Source organism: Rhinatrema bivittatum, chromosome 10, assembly GCF_901001135.1.
Source record: "Rhinatrema bivittatum chromosome 10, aRhiBiv1.1, whole genome shotgun sequence".
Taxonomy (NCBI): domain Eukaryota; kingdom Metazoa; phylum Chordata; class Amphibia; order Gymnophiona; family Rhinatrematidae; genus Rhinatrema; species Rhinatrema bivittatum.
The window spans coordinates 77,237,963-77,258,328 of NC_042624.1; the positions used below are offsets into that span (position 1 = coordinate 77,237,963).

General features: G+C 45.7%; 1 protein-coding gene across 7 annotated transcripts in view; it reads right to left on the bottom strand.

Moving 5' to 3' along the window:
- The window catches only part of CCDC18 (coiled-coil domain containing 18), a 259,561-nt gene that overhangs the window by 111,883 nt on the left and 127,312 nt on the right, over positions 1-20,366 (bottom strand). For all 7 annotated transcript variants that reach the window (XM_029618296.1, XM_029618291.1, XM_029618292.1 and 4 more), the window contains one exon: positions 19,611-19,753. In XM_029618296.1, the coding sequence (XP_029474156.1) occupies positions 19,611-19,753 (143 nt within the window). The remainder of the gene's footprint in view (positions 1-19,610; positions 19,754-20,366) is intronic.

Genomic DNA, 20,366 nt, shown 5'->3' on the forward strand with positions numbered 1-20,366 from the left:
TGCTTTCTCCGTTAGCCTTGGGAAGATGGCTACCGCCGTGTCTGCAAGCCGCGCTTTCCGGCGTCCCGGAATGGCTATGGCAAAGCCTCCCGCCATGTTTCTCCTAAGGGCCTCCTAGGGTGCGTGTGCGCACGCCACCCACGTTTTTATCCACATCTGGGCGGGAACCTCCGGGCGTCCCCCTCGAGTGACGTCACGCCATCCGGGTATTTAGCCTGTGCTTGTTTGCTAGCTCACTGAGTTAGCAAGGATTGGATTGTCCGGTCTAAGCTACTCTGCCGCTTCCGTGCAGCCGCTGGAAGCTCTCTCTGCCCTTTGGGGTATTCTCTAACCTGGGTACCTGCTCCTCGGGGGCCCTTTGCTTTCTTTCAGGTGCCTTACTGGGATCAGGTAATCGCTCCTCGAGGGCCTGCTCTCCCTGCCTCGGTGCCTGTAACCATCTACTTCTATCTTTTGGAATCGCTACCACACAGCTACCATCTAGTGAGTAATCTATCAGTCTGTCTCATCTACAGCTCTGCTGCACTGGGAACCTGCAACCGGACTTCCCTAACCATCTCTGTGAGACGGGTCTCTTCTGCCGAGGATCCCTGGACTGCTATCTCTGGATTGTCTCACTACTGCCACCTCTGGTGGAACTCATCAGCTGTTCAATAAAAGATAATCTCTGTGTTTGTGTGTCCTGAGTCTAGCCTGGTACTGTGGCTCCCCACAGGGCTCCTCCCTGTGGGCGTGGTCACCTCCACAGTACCCCAAGAATCCACTCAAACACCTCTAACCATAACACATAGCAAGTTGAGCTATGCACAACACTGCAATGGTAAAACATCTGTCAGTAAAATACTTAGTTTGTTAGTAAAAAACAAACAAACAAACAAAAACAAACCATTTTCATTTATTGGCAACTCTGGTGGTGCAGTACCACACTCAAAACAAATATATAGTCCTAGGGCACATGAACAAGATTAATTAAACTTGAGTGATACAAACAGTACTTAGAAACTCCTTACAGGATGGCAAAAGTTCAAGAAGAAAAGATCACCAAAGAGGCAAAGCAAGGTGACAAAAATTTCAGATATATCAGATTAAGGAGGAATGCAGTGGTGGTACTGTAAGACTGAAAGGAGATGAGAAGCAATATGTGAAGACCGACAAGGAAGTAGCAGAAATATTAAACAAATACTTCCATTTGGTGTTCACTAAAGACTATCATGGAAAATGACTATTGCTGTTTGGCAAGTGTAGAACTAGCAAAGCTGAAAGTGAAGAAGGTCATGAGGCTAGATGAGATGCAAGAAAGGTGCTGGTGGGTCCACTGAAAGACTTGTTCAACAGATCTTTTGAGACAGGAGTTGTGCCGTTTGACTAGAGAAGGGTAGTTGTGGTCCTGCTTCACAAACGTGGTAGGAGAGAGGAGACTGGAAACTACAGGGCGGCTAGCCTTACCTCGGTTATGGGAAAATTAAGGAGGCTCAGCTAAGGAAAGGATATTGAACTATCTACAATCCAATGGGTTGCAAGATCAGAGGCAACATATTTTTACCAGAAGAACATTGTTTTAAACAACTGCAATGTGATAAGGCAGGCAGGCTAAGGCCTGGTTATGCCTCTCTCTATACTGGGCTGCACAGAGAGCGACATAACCAGCAGAAAAAGGGAAATAATAATGCCCCTTACAAGTATTTGAAAAAGCCTCACCTGGAGTACCATATTCAGTTCTGGAGACCGTATCTCAAAAAGGAGAGACAGACAGGATGGTAGAAGTTGAGAGAGAGGCAACTAAAGAGGAGATATGATACATTTTAAATACCTTAAAGGAATAAATGATGCTTATGAATCAAACTTTTTCCAATAGAAAGGAAATTGTAGAACCAAGGGTCATGATCTGAAACACCAAGGGTGTAGACTCAGGGACAATGTCAGGAAATATTTCTTCACAGAAAGGTTGGTGGGTGCATGGAATGCCCGCCCTGAAGAGTTGGTGAAGACAAAATCAGTAATAAAATTCAAAAGGGCATGGGATAAACATAGAAGATCTCTAATCGCTAGAGGATGGAAATTAAGTCAAGCGGTAATATATGCACCCCCCAGCCTCCTCGAAAACAACCCTCCCCCCCTGATTGAATACATTACCAAACACCTAGACTTAAATGCGCCCACCATCATCCTTGGTGATCTTAATCTCCATGTTGATACCACACCCTTATCATCCTGCGACTCCCTTATGGCATCCCTTAATGCCCTAGGCCTCGAGCAAATAATCTCCATCCCCACACACAAGGCAGGACACACCCTTGACCTTATCTTTACCAACCACTTGATTCAATCTGACCCCCCCCCCCCTCCTGCAATCCCATCCCCTGGTCCGAACATTTCCGCATTGATACCACCTGCTTCATCAAAAGCACTCCCACTCACCCTTCCACCAAAAAAACCATTCACTTCCACAAACCATGCAAAACAGATGACCTCATCACCGCCCTCTCCTGCAAGCTCAGCAAACTAGACCTTACCGACGCGGATTCTGCCCTTTCCTCGTGGTCTCAAATCACCAACAACGTTGCCAATAAGGTCAGCCCTACTAAATCTCGTTTAATCAACCATGCCAGCATCAAAAGAAACCTTGGTACACCCCTGAGCTTAAAACCCTAAAAAACAACCTCGGTAAACTAGAAAAAAAATGGCACAAAGACAAATCCCCTGCCCTACAGTCAAAATTCCGATCCTACCTCCACACCTACCGAGAGGCCATTGACAAAGCAAAAAGGGACTTCTATGCCCTGCGAATACACCAACATCAATTTAATGCTCGAGCCCTCTGAGTTTGTATCCACCCTAACCAAATCCACCCTCGCCCCCCCTCCCGACACTGATGACGCAGTCAGATGCGAGGAATTCGCCCTATACTTCCACAACAAAATAGAAAAAATCTTGGCTCGCTTCCCCCACTCCCCATCGCTCACAAACACCCCTATAACAAACTTCACCACCTCTACGTCCTTGCCCACCACACCCCAATCACCACCACAGTTCTAAACTCATTTGAGACCATCACACCCTTGGAGACAGAATCCATCTTCAGGAAGATCAACCCTGCAGTGCACCCTGCAGATACCACTTCTCTTGATTCCCAACATCATCTCCCACCCTAGAGCCAACATCATCAACTGCTCCATATCGCATGGCACTGACCCCAACCAACTTAAACAAGCCATAATAAAACCTATCTTAAAAAAACCCTCCCTTGACCCAACTGATCCTGCCAACTATCGCCCAATCTCCAACCTTCCCTTTATTTCAAAAATCTTAGAAAAAACAATCAATCGGCAACTCACTGACTTTCTAAATGATTATCAAATCCTTTTCCCTTCACAATACGGATTCCGCAGGCACCACAGCACCGAAACCCTCCTTGTTTCCCTTGCTGACCATATTCTGAAATCTCTTGACAAAGGCCAAGCATACATCCTAGCCCTCCTTGACATCTCTGCTGCATTCGGCACGGTCAACCACTATATCTTATTAAAACGCCTCAAGGAGATCGGCATATCTGGCTCCTTCTTCCGATGGCTTCAATCATATCTAACCAACAGGCAATTCAGAGTAAAAACTGGACAATGTGAATCCAAACCAATTAGCCTGACGCAAGGTGTACCTCAAGGTTCCTCCCTATCCTCTATCCTCTTCAATATATACCTCCTTCCCCTCTGCCACCTCCTATCTAAACTCGGTCTTCCGCACTTCATCTATGCAGACAACGTCCAGATCCTCATACCTATAACAGTCACCCTACCCAGTGCCATGAAAACCTGGGAATCCGCCCTCACCACCATAAATACCCTGCTATCAAACAACTACCTTGCGCTCAACACCTCAAAAACTGAACTCCTTCTCATCTCGCCTCTTCACAACAACATCAACCTACTCCCACCCAATACCCTACCCCCCACTACCACCTTTTCCCAAAACGTCCGTAGCCTAGGAGTCACACTGGACAACCACTTCAACCTAAAAAAAGTTCATAAACGCCACACTAAAAGACGGCTTCTTCAAGCTCCACATGCTAAAAAAACTGAAACCTCTCCTACACCTTAACCATTTTCGCACAGTCCTCCAAGCCATCATCCTATCCAAACTCGATTACTGTAATGCCATCCTCCTAGGCCTTCCAAAGAACGCCATCCAATCCCTGCAAATGCTCCAGAATGCCGCCGCCTGCATCCTCACCAATACCCACCGACATGATCACATCACCCCTGTCCTCAAACACTTGCATTGGCTACCTATCCCATCCGTATAATATTCAAATCACTCACCATCATCCACAAATCCCTCCACAACCAAGACATGTATTGGTTCAATGAGCACCTCCGCTTCCGCACCACTGACAGACCGACAAGAAAGCAATACCTTGCAATGCTGCACACTCCTTCACCCAAGCTCACTAAACTGGTGACCACCAGAGAACGTGCCCTCTCCCTCACAGGGCCTACTCTCTGGAACAACATGCCCCTCAGCCTCCGCCAGGAACCGTGTCCAAGAAAATTCAAACAGAATCTCAAGACATGGCTTTTTAAACAAGCATTCACCTGAACCTTGCAACCTACTCTTCCACCCCCCAGTGTTCGCATACCATCTGTCCACCGAAAAATTTACCTCTGCCAATTTCTCCTTCCTAATTTTAGCTTAGAACATTTACCTCCTGTAATTCTTCTCCCCCTTGATTTCTTCCCTCCCCCTTACCCTGTTAATATCAACCCCAGCCGTCTCCCTCTAAATCCTTCCTGCCACTGCCGCTTTTCCCTGCATTCCATGTTAAGCCCCCAATATTTTCCTCTTGAACGTTTAACAACCATTATATATTCCCCTTAGAAAACCCCTTATGATTCTGTTAATTTCTCCCCTTTACTCTAACTGATACAATGATACAATTGCACCCCTTATGACTCTGCTAATATCTCCACACTCTCATGATCTGGTAAAGCATTGCTATTACTGCCATTTCTTTCTGTACATATTTCCATTGTTAATCAGTTCCTGTTATTATATGTGTTTCCTGCGTAAAGCCTGTTGCTATATTATTTCCCTTATGTGTTCCTTGTAAAGCCTGTTGCTGCATTTTGTTACTTGTAAACCGAGGTGATGTTCCGAACGTGCCACGGTATATAAAAATACATAAATAAATACATAATCTTTGTTAACTTTAGGTGTAACATTTCTGAATGGGATAAACTGCATAGAGGAGCAGTTATTACTCTTAACAGAAGGCATGGGGTAACTACCAGACAACAGTAGTTACTACCCTAAACAACTTGCTGGGCAGACTGGATGGACCTTTGGGTCTTTATCTGCCATCATATGCTATGTTACTATGTGAGAGAAAAAGGTGAGTGATGACAGAGCTACAGTATGAAAGGAACAGGGAGACATAGGGAAAAGGAGGAGGATGCATTACTTCCTGGGACTTTTGTGTTTTCGTCACCCTCAAAATAGTGCGAGGAAGGAGGGAACATAAGAATTGCCTTGCTGGGTCAGACCAAGGTCTATTGAGCCCAGCATCCTTTCTCCAACAGTGGCGAATCCGGTCACAAGTACCTGGCAGATCCCAAAAAGTAGTCTAATTCCTCTTACTCACCATCAGGGATAGCTGGCTATCATTCCTAACATAGCTGGCATCATTCCTAACATTCTATTGTTTGTTTTTGAGGATTTCAACATATTGCTCACAAGGACTCCAAGGTCCTTTTCCTGGGTAGTGACTCCCAGTACAGTGAACCTAGTATTGTATATCTGTAGTTGGGATTAATTTACCCTATATGCATCACTTTGTACTTTTCCACATTAAATTTCATCTGCCATTCAGTTGCCCAGTCTCCTGGTTCACAAGGTCCTTCTGCAGTTCCCTGCAATCAGCTGCCGTTTTAACAACTTTGAACAATTGTGTCATTTACAAATCTGATCATCTCTTCGTTCCCTTTTCCAGATCATTGAATATGTTAAAACAGCACAGGTCCCAGTACTGTGGTACTCCATTAGTAATCTTTCTACAGTCCTACCCTCTGTTCCTGGCCTTTCAACAGTTATCAATCCACAAAAGAACACTGCCTCCTATCCCATAACTTTGTAATTTCCTGAGGAATCTCTCATAGAGCACTTTATCAAATGTCTTCTGAAAATCCAAATACACTATATCAACCAGCTCACCTTTACTTAAATGTTTATTTACACCTTGAAAAAATTCTAAAAGAATGGTAAGACAAGACTTACTCTTGCTAAAACCATGTTCATTCATCTATCTAGATGGGCAGTGATTTTGCTGGGCACTGATGTCAGGCTCACCAGTCTATAGTTTCCTTGATCACCACTGGAGCCCTTTTTAAAAACTGGCATCTCACTAGCCACCTTCCAGTCTTTAGGAATCATGGCTGTTTTAAACAGTAGGTTACAGATTACTAAGAGGTAGTGATTTTGAGGTCAATATTCAAACACCATTTAGATGGATAATATTATAATTATCTGTTTACATAGCTGTCTGTAAATTATTTATTTGTTTTTTCTATACCAATGTCATCGGACATATTACACGTAAGTTAAGTAAGCCCTGCAAAATGCAGGTGTAGCTTTGTGCAGGTGAGTTTTTACACTTTATTTTGAATTATTTTCAAAGCAGACTTATGTTTATACATCCACTTTGAAAATCGATGTAATTTATATGCATTTTTGTTGATTTCCTTATGTGGGTTTTATCTTTATTGAGATTTACTCAGTGGCAATTCACATCTTAAAAACATTCATAATATTCAATACAAACTTACAAAAAAAAAATAGAAGTGGATACCAATAAAATACTAAAAATTGTCAGAGTACATCTAATAATTAAAAAAGCTTCATAAAGTTAAAACAGCAGTGCCTAAAATAAAAGAATAAATAAAAAATGGGCATCATCCAAATACAGAATTAAATAAGTTTTTAACATTTTCTTAAACATTTAGAGCATGGCACCAAACACAGTTCATAAGGAAGAGAATTCCAAAATGATGGAGTGGCAACTGAAAAAGAGCATTCAAAGGTCTTGGTCAACTGAGCAGTGTGAACTGATGGAACTTCAAGCAATCTACGGTCTCAAGATCGTAAATCATGGCTGTTTGAAAATTACCCTCCCTATGTGCACCTAAGAGGGAGACATAAGTCTCTGAACAAAGAAACCAATGGAGTAACAACCCTACTCCATTTTGTTCTCCCCATCTTTTTGTTCTTTTCTTTTCTCTGCCTTCCTTCTCCTTAGCTTTGCACCCCTTTTGCCTTCCCCCTTTATTTTTGCTCACTCTTTGCCCTTCTTCCTTAGCTGTGCTTCTCATGTTCTTAGCTCTCTCTTTCTCTATCCTTCACTTCGCCCTAGTGGTTTCTTTCCTATTTGCTTTGTTCTCTTCTCCTTTTTCTCTGTCCTCCTTCCCTCCCTCTGCTTTTTTCTTCTGCAGCAGTTGCTATGGTATTAACACTACAGTGAGATCAGGAAGCACTTCAACGTTCAGAACTGCTGCTCCTACCTTCTCCCACAGCCTCTCTATTCCTAAGATATGCCCTTGACCAACAGGCCATGGAAACTGGTGGGGGCAGCAGCACAGGAAGCTTAAATGCTTCTTGCCTGTTTGCCCCCATATCTACTTTACTGTTAGTGGCCTAGAATTCTAAGAACTCTCCCAAAAACCTAGAATGGGGTCAAAGTTACCCTCAGATATTTATGGGTCCTGAGCACTGCACCACTGCTGGGAGGAAAAGCTGGGAATGATGCAGAGAAGGGAGAAAAAGAACAAGCAGAATTGAGGTATGTAAGAGAAGCTACAGAGCAGAAGGAATGGTATGAGAAAAGAGTTCTCACACATGGGGTGACATTATCAGATGGAGCCCGATGTAGAAAACTTATGTTGAAGTTTCTAGAAACTTTGACTAAGCACACTGAGCATGCCCAGCATGCCCTATACCACAAGTCCACTCAGGGTTCTTCTTCAGTCTTGTAACATAGAATTACGATAAAATAAAAAAATAGTAGAAACCCAACTCCACAGGATGGTGGGCAGGTTTCGTGAGAACTAACATCCTGCTGTCCTCAGAAAACACCTGTTATAGGTAAGCAACTCTGCTTTCTCTGAGGACAAGCAGGATGATAGTCCTCACACATGGTTGAATCCCTAACAGAAAAAGGGAACCAACAACACCTAACCAGGTGCCAACAGGCACAACACCACCAGTGCTGTTAGTAACAGAGGGGGAGACAGCGTGAACCCAAACAACGAGGCTTAGGTTGGGAGAATTGGGTTCTACATCTCAAACAGTTCTGGAGGACAGACTGGCCAAACCTACTGTCACATCGGCCATCCCTTCCAGACAGTAATGTGATATGAATGTGTGGTGAGGACTCCACATCGCAGCTTTGCAGATCTCTTCCATGGGAACTGTTCGCAAGTGACCACCGATGCTGCCATGGCTTTGATAGAATAAGCCTTGACATGACCCCCGAAGATGCAGTCCCACCTGGGCATAACAAGAAGATGCAATTTGCTAACCAATTGGATAATGTCTATTTGGCAACGGCAACACCCAGCCTATTAATATCAAAAGAAACAAAAAGCTGGGTGGACTGTCTTATGGGCTTCTGTCCACTCCAGATAGAAGGCTAATGCTTGCTTGCAGTCCAAACTGTGCAGTGCTCATTCATCTTGGTGCAAATGGGGCCTGGGAAAGAAAATTAGCAGGACAGTTGACTGGTTAAGATGGAAATCAGTCACCACCTTAGGCAGGAATTTAGGGTGCATATGCAAGACCACCATGTCATGACAAAACAGTGTAAAGTGGATAAGTCACTAAGGCCTGGAGCTTGTTGAATCCTGTGTGCTGAAGTGACTGCCACCAAAAATATGACCTTCCAGGTCAGGTACTTCAAGTCACAGGTGCACAGCTGCTCAAAAGGAACTTTCATCAACTGAGCTAACACCACGTTGAGGTCCCAAGACACAGTGGGAGGCCTTAGGGGAGGCTTCAATTGAAGCAGGCCCTGCCTGAATCATACAGCTATAAGCTGTAGAGATAGGCATACCATCTACATTGTGGTGGTATGTGCCAACTGAACTAAGATGAACTCTGACAGAGTTGGTTTTAAGCTAGCCTCTGAAAGGTGTGGAAAGTAATCAAGCAGTTTTTGTGTGGGGCAGGAAAACTGATCTAGGGCCTTCTGTTCACACCACATGGAAAACCTCCTCCACTTCAGTCCATAGGACTTTCTAGTGGAAGGCTTTCTAAAATACACCAGGACCCAAGACACATCCTCAAAAGATCAAGCAGCTGCAGAATTAACCATTCAACATCCAGGCTGTGAGCGACAGGGCCCGGAGGTTGGGATGCTACAGCCTGTGCTGATCTTGTGTGATGAGATCTGGGGAAGCCCCCAGACTGATCTGTTTCTGGATAGACAACTCCCATAGTAGTGGAAATCAGACCGGTTTCCGATAATTAAGGGCTATGAGGATCATAGTCCCTCTTTCCTCGTGAAGCTTCAAGGGTCGTTCCTGTACCTCTGGTCAGAGATCTGAGGCCCGCAGCCATGCCATTCTGTGGGCACCGATTCCACTACAGAGACCCTTAATGCCATTTTGAAAACAATGTAGATTGCATGGACCTCGTGTTTTCCGCACTCAAGACCCTTGTGCACCAGCAACATAAGGGTGTCTTGCTGCTGTTGAGGCAGCTGCTCAGCCATCTCCTGCACCTGCTTCCAAATGTCCCGCGAGTTCTAGCCCATGTAGAGCTGGTAAGCAGTGAAGTGGGCAATAAGCATGGCGCCTTGGACCACCTTCCTCCCAAGAGTGTCCACTGCTCTATGGTCCTTCCCCAGGGGTGCTGTGGAATGGGTCAGAGCGCTTGGCCCTCTTGAGGACAGATTCGACCACCACTGACTGGTGACGCAGCTGACGCTTTTCAAATCTGGCAGCCTTCTGAACAATGTAAACCCTGGCCACCTTCTTGTTAATGGGAGGCACTGTGAGGGAATGTTCCCAAATCCTCAGCAGGAACTCCTTAAGGATCAAGTGCACCGGGACCACCACAATCTCTTTAAGAGACTCCATAAACTGAAGGATCTCAAGCATTTTGTGCCTAGCATCCTCCTCTGTCAAAAGCTGGAATGGGATGGTCTCTGCCACCACCCTCACAAACCCTGCGAAAGAAGTCTTCAGGCAGAGACTTCCTTCGCTCATCTGGAGGACACCATCCAAGTCCTCCATCTGATCATTCCCCATGGGTCATAGGGACCCTCATCCTCATTGTATGCCACAGGAGATGGGGCCCTGGGTACTTGGCCTTTGTCCAGAGGTGAAGACACCGATGGAACTAGATTGGGGAAAATCAGCCTCAGCATCTCCGCTGGCCTTGGCGGAGCTTCCTCCTTGGATGAACCGGCGACGACCACCATATTGGTAGGGGGAGACCTCGGTGCCCCGCCAATGCCATCCTGGGAACCGATATCAGCTGGGTCAGTATTGCACCATTGAGCACATTGTGCTTCTCCAGAAGTGGTATAAGGATGGGCGGCACCGGCTCTGTCGTCGGAGCCATAGAACTGAAGCCCTGCAGCTCCCACCTCCACCACGATTTGATGCTACAGCTCCTCGAATGTTGCCGATGCTAACACTGACTTGGAGGAAAGAGGGGTGGCCAAATCTTCCTCGGATCCGTGAGGGGGATCGGCAACTGGCACCAGGACCAGTGGAGACCTTCAAGGACCCCAGTTATCAATGGAGGATGAACGCTCCTCGCCATGAAGTTGCTTCGGGGGTAGCGTGGCAAAAGCTGGTGCATCGCTGTGCCCGGCACCATGCATCAACCAGGACTGGTGCCAATGCTTCTTAGGCTTCCCTTGATGCTCAGCCTGGTCCTTCCCCAGTGCCGAGGTCAAGGATGTCGAACCAGAGGAGACAGACAGCGGTCGGTCTCTGGCACCCCTATCCACCGGCTACCTTAACGAAACCAATGGTCCTGCGAATGTCAATGGCATAGTGTCCATCGGTGCGACTCCGAGATCCTTCAATGTCAATGGCTCGGACTTCTTCGACTTGAATTGCTGATCCATCTTGTCGAGTCAAAGTTGTCGCCCCTTCGGTGTCATCTTGGCACACAAGCAGCAACCCCAGACGTCATGCGATGCCCTCAGACAGAAGATGTAAACATGAGGAGCACTGATCAACATGATCCTGGGGCACTGGGGGCATCGGCAGAAACCAGACGTGGCCATGACTGGGCAAAACAAAATGGTAGAAGGATGGAATTATGGCAGCGGGCAGCAAGGGCTGGCGGGCACCAAGGCACAACCATCATCGGGGGAACTGACCAGGCAGGCACTGAGAGGAATCCGGCGACACACTCGAAGAAAAAGATCGTGAAAAAACGCAAAAAAACTGAAGTTTTCCACAAGGCAAAAGCCAAGATTTTTAGAGCTTAATAAAACCACGAGGCTTACAGTTCTGCTGAAAAAAGGGCCTGAAGAGGGACCCCGCATGGAAGTGTGGTATAGGGCATGCTCAGTGTGCCTAGTCAAAGTTTCTAGAAAGTTTGATATAGGTTTTCCATATTGGGCTCCATCTGATGATGTCACCCCATGTGTGAGGACTCATGTGTGAGGACTACAATCCTGCTTGTCTTCGGAGAATAGGGTATTACACCGCATTTTCTGAGATCGAGGAGAGTGCCTTAAATCACATTTTTGCACCATGTGCTTTATGTGCAAGTAGGTTTTACCAACAGGGTGCATCTCTTGCCATTTTTTTCATCTTGGTAGCACCTACCTGCACAAAGGAGAAATTACTACTTACCTGATAATTTGATTTTCCTTAATCCAAACAGATGGATTCAGGATCAGTGGGTTATGCACCTCTACTAGCAGATGGAGATGGAGCAAAGCTGACATCACAGTATATATACTCCTGCAGTGACATCAGTCTGCCAGTTTTCTCTTCAAATGCAACTGTGGCAGACTAGCAAAAAACTTTATTAAAAACAATCATTTCAATAAGCCAACAGGAAACGCTGAACTCAGAGAATATATTAATACTAGTCTAGGGACTGGATTAATACTTACCAGTAAACCCTGGAACACGAAGTCATTCAGGAGGACCATAACACAGCCATTCGACAGCCAAGGGCGAGAAGCTGAATCCATCTGTCTGGATTAAGGAAAATCAAATTATCAGTTAAGCAATAATTTATCCTTTCCTAGCACCCAGACAGATGGATTCAGGACCAGTGGAATGTACCTAAGCTACTCCCGCAGTCCAGTCAAAACCACACGTGCAAAGGCTGTGACCTCCTTGGCCTGCACATCCAGATGATAATACCTGGAAAAGGTGTGTAAGGAGGACCATGGGGACAACAGTCTAACCTCCGCCCATGACACTGCCTGAGCCCTAGTGGAATGAACTCTAACCTGAGTAGGCAACGGTTTTTTTAGCAGCCACATACGTGGCCATGACCACCTCCTTAATCCAGTGAACTATCTTAGCCCGTGAAGCGGGCTTGCCCTGTTTACCTCCACCATGAAGGACAAACAAGCGATCTGTCTTTCGAAAAGGTTTAGCAAACTCAAATACTTCACAACATGTCTCTTGACATCCAAGTGCTGCAGCAGGCGATATTCCTCTGCATCTCTTTCCCTATCCAGAGGCGGCAGGGAAACGGACTGATTCAAGTGAAAATCTGAGACCACTTTTGGCAAAAAGGAAGGAACAGTATGCAACTGTAATGCCCCTGGAGTCACCTGAAGGAACAGCTCCCGGCAAGACAATGCCTGCAGCTCGAAAACTCGACACACACAACATAACACCGTTTCCAAGGTCAGTAACCATAAAGTAAAGCTACGCATTGGACGAAACATAGGGCCGCCAAGAAATCCAGAACCAGATTAAGACTCCACAAAGGTATTATTATTATTGTTTATTTATATACCGTCAATCTGGGATACAAACTTGGCAGGTACTGGTAACAGCAAGGTAGGAAAAAGATACTTCACTCCTCTCAATAAGCGGGCCACATCTGGATGAGTCGATAAGGATTCACCAATTACCTGACTCCTGAAACAAGCAAGAGCCGCTACTTGTACCTTCAAGGAATTAAGGGCCAACCTTTTATTCAATCCATCCTGCAAAAATTCCAAAATGAGTGGGATCTTAACTGAACGAGGAAGCACTCCTCGATCTTCACACCAAGCCTCAAACACTTTCCAAACCTGCATATATGCTAAGGAAGTGGAGAACTTTCTTGCTCGTAGAATTTGGAAATTACTGCAGAAGATTATCCATACTTCAGCAAGCAAGCCCTCTCAAGGGCCATACCATAAGATAAAATTGAGTCAGATCTTTGTGAAGAACAGGTCCTTGCCGCAACAGATTCCTGTGCTCTGGCAGTTGGAGAGAGGAGTCCACCAGGAGCTGTTGCAGATCTGCATACCATGATCTCCTGAACCAATCTGATGCCATGAGAAATACCATCCCTTGGTGACACTCGACCCTCCGATTCACTCTGCCCAGCATGAGCCATGAAGGAAAGACAGACATCAAATTGTCTTCTGGCCATGCCTGCAGGAGAACATCGATGAACAATGATTTCAGATCTCTCCTGCGACTGAAGAATCGAGGAACCTTCGCATTGCGAGAAGTCACCAGCCAATCCCCCTCATGGATCCGAGGAAGACTGGCCACCCCTCTTTCTTCCCAGTCAGTGTTAGCATCTGCAACATTCGAGGAGGAGTTGTAGCATCAAATCGTGGTGGAGGTGGGAGCTGCAGGTCTTGAAATGGAAGAACCCAGTAATCTACAATTAGCTGAAATGCCTTGTCTGACAATACCCACTCTCACATTGTCTTTTTCTGCTATGTGTGAGGCTGAGATCATCTAAAGATGCACTTCCGCCCATTCCATAAGTTGATTTGTCTTCTACAACACTTGCTGGCTCTTGGTTCATCCCTGCTGACTGATATAAGCCACTGTCGTCGCATTGTCTGATATTATCTGGAGCGCTAGACCCTGCAGTCTGCCTTTGAACTGCAAACATGCCAACTGGACTGCCCTGGCCTCCAGTCGATTGATATTACAGAGAGACTCTTCTGCACTCCAGTGCCCATGCGCTGTCAGTTCCTGACAGTGAGCTCCCCAAATGTGGAGGCTTGTATGTCGTGAGTACTAGCCAGTCTGGTGAAGTTAGGGAAACTCCCTTCCTTAGATGATCCATTAGTAGCCACCACTGCAGTAGGGAGGAGACTTCCATTGGCAGGTGGAGCTGAATCGCGTAATCCTGAGACTGTGGATTCCTCCGAGTCAGCAGGGAACATTGGAGAGGATGCATATGCACCCTTGCCCACAGCACCACTTCCAGGACTGCCACCATTAAACCAAACACTTGTAGATATGACCACACAGTCGGATGAAGTGTGTCCATCAACAGTCGCAGCTGTGTCATCAACTTCTGAATACAAATTTCCGGCAGAATATCCTTGTCCTATGTTGTGTCGAATCGAACTCAGATACTTCAGCGACTGAACAGGCTGAAGACCTTTCTTGGCCAGGTTCACCATCCAGCTGAGTTCCTTCAACAGGGAGATCACCTTGCGGGTCACAGACAGCTCTCTTCCAGCCTTGGTATGAATCAGCCAATTGTCCAGATACAGGTGTACTAGGATCCCATCCTTTCTCAACTCTGCCGCAACCACCACCATTACCTTGGAAAAGGTTCTGGGAGCGGTGGCCAGGCCAAAAGGCAGCACCCAAAACTGATAATGTGTCCCAAAACCGCCAATTGTAGAAAACATTGGTGCTCTAGTCAGATGGGAATATGTAGATATACCTTGGATAGATCCAGGAAGGTCAAAAATTCCCCTGACTGTACAGCCATTATCATGGAGCGGAATGTTTTCATGCAAAAATGAGTCACCCGCAAAAGACTGTTAAACCCTTTGAGATCCAGGATAGGACGAAAGGAGCCCTCCTTCTTGGGCATAATGAAATAGAAGGAATATCGAAATGTATTTTCTTGAAATGTGGTCATTGGAACCACAACCCTCAGACTGAGGAGCCTTGATAACGTACACTCCACCACCTGTTTTTTTTGTGGGGAGTGGCAGGGAGACACCAAGAATATGTCCCGAGGAACACTGCGAAACTCCAGTGTATATCCTTTTCAAATTACTTCCAGGACCCACTGATCCATTGTGAATTTGACCCAACTCTGATTTAAAAAAAAGAGAAAGGCGTCCCTCTGTCTCCTGTTCCCGGGGTAGGTCGGTACACCTTCATTGGGAGGCTCGGGAGGTTCCACTAACCGAGTCCACGTTCCGTCTGGGCTGTCTGGGACAAAAGGACTGAGAGCTACCGAAAGGCTGAGTCCTCTATAGGGTCGAAAACGTTTGGATCCTGTAGCACGACCTCTCATGCTAAAGGAGCACTGCGTCTGCTTCTTATCTTCTGGCAACCAAGGAACCAGTGATTTGCCCCACTTATTGGCCGGTTTCTCCAACTCATTTCCAAAACAAGAGCAATCCTGTAAAGGGCAATTTTGTAAGGTTAGCTTTAGAGGTCGAATTGGCCAACCAATTTTTCAGCCATAACTGAAGCCTGGCCACTATTATCAAAGCCACCAAATTGTGGACCAAATTGCAGCCTGCATCTGCCAAAAAGGCAGCTGCTGGTTCCATCACTGTCCTGGAATTCACTCCAGAGTCATGATCTTCTAAAGAGAAATAAACAAGAGCAATCCACCAGGGAACAACAAGAAGCTATCTGCAAAGTCATTGCCACTGCTTCAAATGCTTGTTTAAGGATGGTCTCAATCCTTCTATCATGTATATCTTTCAAGGCTGCTTCTCCCTCCACGGGGATAGTAATCCACTTGGAGACTGCACAGACCAGCGCATCCACCTTCAGAAAATACAGACCCTCTCTCTCACCATTGGATCCAAAGGGTAGAGGCCTTCCAACACTCGACCCCCTTTGAAATTAGCCTCCAGGATGTCCCACTCAAGATCAATCAATTCTTGAATGGCCTCCATCACAGGGAAAAAACAAGAGGCTTTACGCAAGGAAACCAAAATGGGATTTTATTTTGGTCCAGAATTGGAATCCGCCCCAGGTACTCCCAGCATTTTCAAAGTCTGGAAAATCAGAGCCAGCAGCTCATCTCTATGAAAGAACTGCAACATTGTCCTATATGGTTCTAGTCCTGAAGGAATTTCCCCATCCTTCAGGGAGTTAGGATTGGCCTAGTCATTCGTGCCATTCAGATTCTTATCGGGAAGGCCTACTGCTGATCTAGGTATGCTTCGGCGCTTAACAGCAGTACCGGGCTGCGGCTCTGCCCTGGCAGGATTGGACTGGGCTGAGGACTGCGCCTGAAGAAAAGATTACAATCTTTTAAAAAAATTCCACCCAAAAAAAGGTAGAAGGATCCATGCCAAAACCAGGAGGCACCTGTGCTGTGCCCACTGAGCTACCTTTCCCCGCTGATGAACCAGTTAAAGGGGCTCCAATATCGGGTGTCCCTCCTGTCACATCTTTACAGAGACGCTCATCAGACTGGGAAGAACCAGGCTTAGTAAAATTAGAGGACGATAATTCTCCCTGAGCCTTCAAACAGTCTGGCACAAGTTAGAGGGCACTTGAGGCTGAGATGCTCGAATAGGACAGGCAGCGCCCAGGGAAAGGTGCTTAGGTTTCTTAGCTAGAAGCTCCATTATTATTATTTTTTATTATGCACCCAAAATTTGGGCATCCCAAAACTAGGTGCCGTAAGGCTAGGAATCCCAAACTTAAACACACAACCAATGCGCCTAACGCGCCTAACCTGTGCACACAGGTAAATGCACATACAACCTGGATGCCAATAACCAAGGTACTCAAACCAACGCCTAAGTGTCCAAAAAACTGGATGCCCAACCTGGACACAGCCAGATGCACAGACCGAATTGACGGTCCTGTAGAAGGCAGCCAAAAGCGAAGGCAAAAACACCTCCATGGCCTACCACACAGCACGCAATAAAAAAGTCTCCGAGTGGAGCCTAGCCGATAGAGGCTGCTCGCATCCCTGAACCTCCCTTGGGGCAGGACAAACATCAGAACAGCTTGCCAAGCACAGAGACCGGGGAAGGAGGAAACCCTAACAAAACCGTCCTTCTCTGAATCTTTTTTTTTTTTTTTTTAAACTTACCTGAGCTCAGCCCTTCTCGGATGAGTACAGAGACGGTCCCTGGCTGCAGGGGGAGAGGGCATATGCCGACACTGCCACACCCGTTGCCTTTCAACTTACAAACAGCTAAGTCTATGCTGGCTGAAAAAAAAAACAGCTATCGGACTAAGGCACTTGTCTGAGGGACCACAGAAATCACTTCAGGAATTCTCAACTGGTGAGGAAGGACCATTTTGTATCACTGCAGGAGAGCGGGGTGATTAATTTTCCTTTTATGTTCTCCTTCTAAAATCTGAAGCATCCTCAGGAGGGAGATGCATGTCCACCATCTACTGGAGATCGGAGAATACTGGCAGGCTGATGTTATTGCAGGAGTATATATACTGTGATGTCAGCTTTGCTCTGTCTCCATCTGCTGGTAGAAGTGCATAACCCACTAACCCTGAATCCATCTGTCTGGGTGCTAGGAAAAGGAGTGTCAGTATTCATACGGTAATTTGTGACTATCACATGGACCAGAAAATACCAAATGAATCCCTTTCACAGGATAAGGAAGTCTGGCATTTTTTTGCCCAGTATAAATGAATAGGAAATCACAATCCACTTCAACCTTAGTGCAATGTAAAACTTGACTGCCAGTATCAGAGAAGCAAGTCACACTTATTTCAATTATATATAACTAGCCGTTAAGCCCGTAACAACGGGCTCGGTCCGTTTCCTTCCCACTCCTTCCCCCTCATTCTCCCTCCTCCCTCACTCTCACCCCCCTCCCTCTCACACCCCTCCCCCTCCTCTCATCCCCCTCTCACCTCCTCTCTCCCTCCCCCTCTCACCCCCTCTCTCCCTCCCCCTCTCTCACCTCCCTCTCTCTCACACCTCCCTCCCTCTCTCTCTCTCTCACCTTCCCTCTCACCACCTTCTCCTCCCGCTCCTGCCGGCAGATCTCGGAGGGGGGGGGGGGTGTCACTCCCCCGCGCGCGGCGCTGCTTCTCCTGCCGGCAGATCTCGGGGGGGGGGGGGGGTGTCACTCGCGCACGGTGCTGCTGCTTTCCGCTCGCGGTGCTGCTTCCCCTGCCGACAGATCTCCGGGGGGGGGGGGGGGTGTCACTCGCGACTCGCGTGCGGCGCCTCTGCTCCTCCTCCCGCTCCTGCTTCGCGGCCGCCGCCGCTCCTGCGGCCCCACCGCCATGTTTTTTGTTTCGGGCACGCACGGCTCTGACCAACGTGCTGGCCCGCACATGCGCGGTAGAGCTGCTCTCTACTGCGCATTTGCGGGCCGTCGGTCAGAGCCCATTTATAAGGTAGATGTTATGATAGCATCATCTTGCAAATAAGAACTCAGTTTTAAAATAAATGTTAGTATACTTCGGAGGCTTTTCAAAGGTTTTACCTTTTGTGTTCTCGAAGAAAACATACTTTGTCAGGATTGTACACATTTTTACACTCTTTTGAATCTTATGAGTTCCTAACCTCTTTAGCTAGTGTCTGGAGCACAGACCTTCGGCCTGAAATTGATGATGATGATATTTTTGTATGTGTTAATTAATGCTTTATATTGAAATTCTGAAGGGGGTTCTGCTTCGAGAGTTACAATTTAGAATTATGCATAGAATGATTTACTCATCGATTTGTGCCTTTAAGGATGGTAATTGTCTTAAAATGTGGCCATACAGCAGCTACTTTGTGTCCCGGGCTGTGGGGAGTGTCCTCAAATTCAGTTGTTTTGGGAGGGTATTTTTGAAGCTGTTGGACAATGGTGGGGAACTTTGATAGTTTGCTCAGCAAAAATCTGTTTGTTGGGGATGGAACTGGAAAATGTGCAACTGGGTAAATCTGGGATTATATTTCTTTATAAAAGTTGCCTAGTGGCACAACAAATGAATTGAGTTATGTTTGGAATCTCACTCCATTCCGGTGAAAGCGGTGTCTTATATACACCGTTTCTCTTAAATTTGGACTCCTTTTACAGAGTCACTGCTGGATCCTGTTTGCTCTGTTATTATTGGACGTATATGTAAGACCTGAAGAGCTGTTTTTCGATATGGCATAATCTGTTCATTACCATATTCTTCATTTTTCTTTTTATAAGTGCCGTTCTGCCTATGCGGCTAGTGAATGCCAGTATATTACCTTTTATCTGTATGTTTAATACCAGGGTTGGGAGTGGAGGGTGTGGGTATATTGGCGTTCATTGATTTGTAAAAGACGTGTCTATTGTATTTATTGTTGAAACTTAATAAAAACTTTATGCAAAAAAAAAAGCAATTCAAATGGATTTGTAATAATACATAGTCTTAGTTAAAAAGTACTTTGACTTATACACAGCTAAAGTTCTCAGGAAACTACCTCATCCCAATAGTGTCTATGTCTATAAAAGAGACTGATAAACTTACTTGAGAGCACTAGTAAGCTGAAGGACTTGCTGACTTTTTAAATCTGCATCTTCACAAGCTACACAGAGTTTCTCTTCCATCTTTTTTATCTCTTCTCTTGAATTTGCCTTCTCTCTTTGAAGATCTTTTTCAAGTTTGGATATCTACAAATATGAACAAAATATTAGGCATGATTTTCAGCACTATCTACTAGAGTCACCGTGCAGATCACAGAAAACTTGATGTTTGAAGACTCGTCATGTACACAGTCCATAGACTGTCACTGTAGTCCATTGCTGTGTACACTCTGAACTTTAACAGGTAAAGGAAATGGTAAGGTAACAGTTGTAAAAAGTAATGGAGTTCTATGTCTGAGCACACTTTGCTGAATCCAGTTAATGCACATAAAATTTTTGCTGTGTTCGCACAATGCATGGGATTGGCCAGTAATAAATTCCTACAAAATGGTGTGCGATGTTGTAACCAGTTCATGTTTTTTAAACTTGAAGTGAAATGTCAAATTTTAGCACTTTCTGATCCAAATCAGCATTAATATAGCGAATAATACTTCTAATAATACTTCATATATGAAAACTCAGTATAGTGGCTTTGGAGTAGCTTGAAAACACTCCAAGATTAGCTTGTTAGAGATACAGAAGGTAGTCATCTAAAGCAATATCAAACTTATTAATTTATTGTTCTTAAGATTTATCATTGTATTTTGTGAATAGAAAACTAAGTTGCTTAGTGTGTTCTCCGTAGAAAGCAGAATGAATC